This window comes from Lytechinus variegatus, chromosome 4 (genome assembly GCF_018143015.1).
Source record: "Lytechinus variegatus isolate NC3 chromosome 4, Lvar_3.0, whole genome shotgun sequence".
Taxonomy (NCBI): Eukaryota; Metazoa; Echinodermata; class Echinoidea; order Temnopleuroida; family Toxopneustidae; genus Lytechinus; species Lytechinus variegatus.
In genome coordinates, this window is record NC_054743.1 from 59754460 (window position 1) to 59762079 (window position 7620).

The following is a 7620-nucleotide window of genomic DNA, read 5'->3' on the forward strand; positions in this document are numbered from 1 at the left end:
TGTTGCTTAATTATTGAAATGTGTAATCATAATCGATATTTGATATAACAATATAAAAGGGAAAAGGGTAGAGAGTAAAAAATAATAAATACACATTCGCAATTCAAATCTAAATAGGGGTTTTGAAGTTTGTACTCAAAATGTTAAAAATACACTTCAAATACTTCCTTGAAGTGGATCCCGCACATGGTGTATTATTATGATTTATTTATAATTTTTTAACAACGACATTATTATAGTAACAGTAGGGATATTGTTTCTTTGCTTTCTATTTTCCATTTTATCTTTTTTTGTATTTATGTGTCATTAAATATAGAATGTGGATTGTTCTAGCAAACCTGCTCTAGCAATATATGTTAAGGTTGAACAAGATTATTTACCGGTACTCAATGCTACTGTCACAGCTATCGTTTCATCAGAATCGTCTTCCACGACATTATCTCTTTTCGACAACGGTTCGGGTAAGTCAAGGTATATGCTGTATATATATATATATATTATATATATATATATATATATATGTAAATTTTATAAGAAGTTGGAAAACATATTGCCCTCAAAATACTGATGACAAATTGATTGAATTCGCAAATGGCTTTATAAGTACTCTCTTAATAAAAAAAAAACCCACAAAAAAAGAAAAAAATATCAATTATAGGCCCACTGGCCATCACAATACCGGTAATACCCTCTGAGACAGTCTAACGACTATAATCTTCCTCTTTGTAGAACATTGTTCGCAAAAAACATTGATGTATGATGGCCCGAGATTCTAGAATTCTCTTATTGAAGATATCATTAATAGCCTTTCCCTCAGTTCTTTTAAAAAAGAAACTTAAATGATAATTAAATCTTTGGAACAAGATAGCTTGTGTGAAAACAGAAAAATCAAAGAAACAGATCAACGAAAGTTTGAGAAAAATTGAATGAATATAAGAATGTTATGAGAATTTGAAGTTTAGATTATTATAGTTATGTAGATCCCTACCATTGGCAATGCGACAAAAATGTGTGATATCACATGTGAACAACTTTCCTATTGCTTTTATATATATTTCACTTAAAATGCCTCTTTTATCACATCTATCAGAAGATCATGAATTCTTTCTATAGGAGGGCTTGTCATACAGGTTTTTAAAGAATATATTATGGATAAAGAGTTTGTATCACCATAAGAAAGAGCGAAAAGAGACATTTTTGGGGAATTTTATAGTCCATGAAAGGGAAAGTTGTTCACATGTGACATCACACATATGTTTCGCATCGCATACATTCGTAATTTCGAAGCGTCGTTATTCCGAAGGTTCTTATTTCCGAAGGTTCGTTAGTCCGAAAACGAAATAAGGTTCGTTTGTCCGAAAATGAAATGGTTAACGAACCTTACTTCGTTTTCAGACTAACGAACATTCGGAACAACGAACCTTATTTCGTTTTCGGATCAGCGAACCTTCGGAACAACGAACCTTCGAAACATCGAACCTTCGGAATAACGCCACAAATGTTCGGATTAACGCCCCTTTCACGTTTTCGGATTAACGAACATCGAGGTATAGGCATTTTACGTTTTTCGGAATTACGAAGTGTAACCGTTTCGCACTGCGAATGGGAGGTTTTCCAAAGCATTATTTATCGCAATATTAAAATGCTCACTACTTTCTAATTATTTGTCCGATTTTTCTCAAACTTTCTTTTTATCTTATTTGATTTTTCTCTTTCCAGACAAGCCCACTTGTTCCTAGGGTTTCATTCCCCTTTGAAAATTATTTGCTTAAATAATACAGATCATCATTTCCACAATTTTTAATAATCATATTTTTAAAGGGTGTTCTTTGACTCTGAAAATAACAATAGGGAGAGAGATTTGATATACAGTTCAGGTCCTGCCAGTCTGGTGGATCACGGGCCTTAAACACTACCCCGTAGACTCGCGTGTTAAAGTGGCACTTAAAAAAATTATTAAAAACAAGGATGAAATTCGAGAGTTGAATGTTTACTACCAGTGGACAGGATATATATCGGCATTCCATATCTGACCAGAAAAGGGTACCTCGACCGGCCCATTTTAAAAATAAATTGGCATTTATGAAGACTACACCTGACAGGATCAAATTTATCACTTGAGACAGCCAAATGGCCCTAATTCTTCTGCCAGTAAAAAAAATATTTCCAAAGTGGTGATATATCTTCCCAATTTGGAAAAAAGGAACTTCAGTAGATACATTGCCAATCATGTTCATTAATTTTTGTCAATCAGCAATATAAAATTCAAACATTGGGAATGGGTTGGATCAAATAAATATTTTTTGCCTGCCAGTTGTAATTAGGCCCGTGTAACCGGGTTATTATGTGTGTATGAAGTTCCATCTCTGTCACAATATGTGTAAGTGTATGTGAGAAATAAACATGAAATAACATATGACACATCATTAAATTCACCATTTCATGCCCTTTTTACTTTTTTAATCCGCCCGTTGAAATCCTGCCCTGTCATCTTTCGTTATATATTTTCCCTTGTATTTTCATGTCCCTCGTGTGTGTTACAACTTTTTCTTGTTCTTTGTTTTTCATGTTTTTGTTCTGCTGTTCTCTGTTCTTTCACCTCTGTGTCCGTCTTCGTAGGTGATTATTCTACAATAATTATTCAGAGGATTCCACAAACTACAAGCACTGTTTATTCTATTTCATAGTGAATTCCTCCATTTTATCAGATCTTTAAAATGTTAAAAATAATCTGCTATTCTTTATTATACTTTGTTTTGTTTTCCTTATGGAAAAAACATCATATATTGTACATGCCTATTCATATTGTTATATAAGTTCATTGAAATTATTTTCGACCATTTTACTTTGTTCTGTTGGAAATAAATTGAATTAAAATAGTAAAGTGTTTAATATTCCCATCCGAATATACATGTATATTCAACATTTCCTGCTTTTTGAGAAATTATATCAGAAATATAACAAAGTCCAATCAAATTTGTTTTATCACTGCAGGTTGCGACCTTATGAAAGATGACGGAGCATATTCAGGATGCTTCACGGATTTCCGAAATAATGGTAGACATGATGTCAAGGTCAATGTTCTAGGATACATTGATGTAGAAGGAGGATCATGGAGAGGTTTGTATATTTGGCTTTCGGCAATATTTCACAGAGGGTGGCCTGTTTACTTTTTAATATATGTAACACCAAAATTTTACTTCATGTTTATGCAATAGAAATAAACGCAAGGCGTCTTGATTTGCCAAAGAAAGTATTTTGTTTGAATAATAGCGATATTTGTTTTATCTTCTCTTCGATGTTTTATTCTCAATTGAGCTAAATAAAAAAAAATCGATGATAATAGTTAAATTTTGTAATTATCATCAAAATTTTCAGAGATGTTGTCAACTCGTAACAACAACAACGTGTACCAAAAATTTGAATGCATGAATTTATTTAAAGTATTGAAATAACACATTTTTAATGACCCGGGAGTTGATTTAGGAATTACAAATAATTCCTTTAGGAATTAAACTCAAATTTGCTATCAATTCTTACCAACCTCCTACTTTTTTTTCAAAAACGGAATGGTGCATGGTGCATGGTGCATTTGATTCCCAGGTTAGATATTCATATCCAAACTCAATTTTGGTCAAAAGTGGATTTTCCTCTTTTGGAATCAAGTTTATATATATATATATATATATATATATATATATATATATGTGTGTGTGTGTGTGTGTGTATGTGTGTGTGTGTGTGTGGGACAAGGCACTTAATTATTGAGATATGCATGATAAGCAAAAATTATCAACAACACATGAACATTAAACGAAAATAAAGCAAAAACGCACACGCAGATGCGCGCGCACAGCTCTTTGAGTTGGTAAAGTTGGGGTAAAAAAATCCAGATTTGAAATGGAAATTTAACAATTAAATAATAAAAAATATAGTGGAATTTACTTTAACTGCATGTACAAATATGGGGTTTCTAGTGTGTCTTAAACTCGATTTGGTGACAAATCTTCGATATTCCCTCGAAGCCACATTTCTGTAGACATATTAACTAAAGAGGACATGATGAAATCTTGATAGGGAATACTTTTTTGAAAGCCCTTTTCTGATTGTTTATTAATCTAAAATATCACAGACATGATAAATAGACGCGTATCCTCATCTGACATAATGGACGAGTATGGCAACGTGAAATTTCAATTTTCCTATTTATTTGGCACATTGGTCCATATTTTGAACTCGGGGTTTAATTCAAATTCTGGTCCAAAGTTGCGGTTTTAACTATGGAAGCCAATTGCGACAGAAATATTTAGCAGTACAGGTTTGATATATCAGTTCATCTGTTACTTGGATCATTCATAACTATGTGGGAATAATAACTGAATTATTTTTCTTCGCCATTATATCCTCATGAAGAGCAACTAAATATATCCAAAATACAATATTGACAGGATTTCAACAATTTTGGCTGTCCATACTTTTTGCAGAGAATGAGACCATGAACTAAGTCAAGTCAGACGTCAGAATACGGGCTAAAGAGAACGTAATTAAAAATAAAATCATGCCTCTTAATAATTTATGTTTGAAATTCATAGAGAGGAGGTCAGCTGACTCTAGCGATTCCGTTCCGGCAGCGGCACCATCTTTCATGCGTACAGCATCAGGAGGTGTCTTCAAGGTCGAAGGCTACGACCCTGAAGCTCCAGACATCCTGCCACCGTCCCGTATCCATGACCTGGTGTATACCTCATTCTCATACGATAACAGCACAGTGACACTCAGCTGGACTGCTGTAGGAGATGACCTAGACCAAGGAACGGGTAAAAAACTTCCGGATTTGATACTTCTATTACTACTACAATTATACAGCGCTTAATTAACCCGGGATAGAGTACTCCGCTTTAATAAGCGTGACCAAGTGAAAACACAACAACAAACAAACAAACAACTTGATGCACTGAGTGCTGGAAGGCAGCTCGAACTAGGCAAGGTTATAATAATATTGAGAACCAGAATATATTACCTGTTTTTTTAGTAACTTTACGAACAGATATTCATGCCTAAGGTGTCACATTCACGCTATAGAATTCACGAGATGTGGGCATAAGGAATCTAACCTCAGATCTTATGTTTAACTGCATGAACTATATACATTTTGTTATCTTTCTAATTTCAGCATGATTAAAAACATTATGTAGACTAGAAAATGATCACAGATTGATACTGTAGTATAAAACAGTATTTACGATGGGCCTATCATTGTGCACAAACTACTTGCATGTACAATATATAGCAAGTTGGTATTGTATACACCAATAATTCTTGGATCTGTTTCTTATCACGTGTTATAAAGCTACTGAAATCATTGAATTTGATAGGCTGATAGCAAACTTGTATATAAAACTGGGCCCTGAGTCATGTTTCATGCCATCATCGTTAAGATACAAAATGAGCAAGCGACTGGATTTCTTAATATTTGTTAGACAACAAACAAAAATCAAGGAACTGGACTTCAGTGTTTCATGAACTTCCCCGATAACTTTCAATTTTAAGCCACAAGGTGTGGAATATAATGATTTCTTCTAAATGTAAAATAGTTATGTTATAAGGTATAACATAGTTTATTTACATTCAAAGTTTAATCATCATACAAAAATTACATCATTGATCTTAAGCTTTAGCCTTAAAAAAAGAAAGTTTAGGAGCTCGACAATAGCTACAATAATTTATTATCGTGTTTTGTGAAAAGTAAGAAAAACAATGACCATTTTCCGGGTGATAAAATGGAAACAGGGAAAATCCTTAAGTAACAACATTGATCATACATATTTTGCATTATTATCTCAAAAGCATCCAGATACGAGCTCCGCTATTCTACCAATATCTCTGACCTCCAAAACAACTTTGGCAGTTGTCATGAAGTTACAAGTGATCAACTCGTCTACGGGAACCTCGAAAACATCAAACCATCAGGGCTTACTGAAACCATCACCGTCACCCTTCCAGAAAGAGGGCAAGGTATTGTGTACAACTTCGCAATAAGGGCGTGGGATGAGGCAGGGAATGAAGGAGATCTGTCGAATTTCGCTTCCTTGTCAATCCGCTTTATACCAGAGCCTATCGAACCAACTACCCAAGACCAATCATCCACCAATCCGACAAGACTAGGTGAACCATCTACCAATCTTACTACACCAGACGGGTCGTATTCCAAACCGACTAATGAACAAGAATTTCATCCCGATAAGAAATACATCGGTATATGGTGCGTGGTCGTAGCGGGGATCCTTGCTGCTGGAATTTGCATTCCTATCGTTTGCGTTTGGATCTTCTCTTACAGACGCAAGTATCCCGTGAAATTCAAAACAGAGGATGGTATCCAAGTTGGAGGGGTGGAGAAATTAAATCCAACCTATAGCAACCCCACTTTTGCTCCCATAATATAATTTGTTCCAGCAACATGTGAATAGTGTGAAAGAAGGCAGTAGAAACGATTAATATTTTCATTTTTGGTGAATGTACATTCATATTAAATGTATTGGATCATTTGTCTAAACAACGCACAGTTCCCATGTATTGCTTGTTCAATTTCATCGCGGTAAAGAGACCACAGCTTGTCACACGTAGAATTGTTTTGTTGAGAGCAAAACTGGAAAAAAAGTACCCACCCCTTCCCATTAATACATTTTTCAAGATCCTAAGATTCTTTTATAATAGCAAATAATTTTTAAGAATAATTCATAACAAGACTTCTGTACTTACGAAATCTACTTATTGACCACTTTTTGTCTTCACGTTTCCTTCACTCCTCACGTAGAAAAGCATTAATAAAAAGGATTGGAAATGTAAAGTCACAGTCACACAGGCGCAGCCGACTCCAGAGGTGCGTTTCATGAATGGACTTGTCAGAATTTTTATCCCACAATTACCTTAGTAACAAAATATTCAGCCAATCAAAATCAAGGAAAGTTGTCAGAGCTGGCAACTTGTTGGACAGATAATGTTGATGAAATGCAGACCGATCGATAATATCTCTTTTGTAGTAAGATCAGAGATTTTGCCGGTTTGATGCATTATTTCGTCGGTGACGTTCGACTGAAGCGTAATGTGATGAATCGTATCCGTGATGAAACTCTAGGGCCCGAATTCACAAAGGTGGTTTCGTTTGAACCCATGGTTTTTAGAAACCGTGGGTTTTAGAAACCATGGTTTTTGAAAAACCATGGTTTCTAAAATTTGGTATTCACAAACGATGGTTTCTAAAACTCACGGTTTCAACAGTGGTCTCAAATGAAACCATGGTTTCAACAGTGGACTCAAATGAAACCATGGTTTAAACCATGGGTTTTACCTCAAAACCAGGGATTTCCCCTTTTTAGCGCGTACTGAGCATGCTCAGTTTCATTGAAAACTTGCATTCTACAGCTAGCACTGGCATAAGTGGCAATACGGTCTGATTCTTCAATTACTACAACTTTCTTTCGTTTAAATATAAAAAAATGAAAAAGGTGTAATTTTATGCGCTTCTAGCTAACTATTATCTTGCGATTCCCAGGTACAGATGTATTGCTGCTGTACTGTATTTGGTGATCGACTCGGCCCCGGGACCCCGCTCAACAACCG

General features: G+C 34.9%; 1 protein-coding gene across 1 annotated transcript; it reads left to right on the forward strand.

Annotated features, from left to right (window-relative positions):
- The first annotated feature begins 322 nt into the window (after positions 1–322).
- Positions 323–6443, forward strand: LOC121413125 (calcium-activated chloride channel regulator 1-like). The gene is made up of 4 exons (XM_041605888.1): positions 323–461; positions 2995–3120; positions 4593–4817; positions 5848–6443. The coding sequence occupies exons 2-4, from the start codon at positions 3006–3008 to the stop codon at positions 6441–6443; spliced, it is 936 nt and encodes a 311-aa protein (XP_041461822.1). The 5' UTR covers positions 323–461; positions 2995–3005.
- The last annotated feature ends 1177 nt before the right edge of the window (positions 6444–7620 follow it).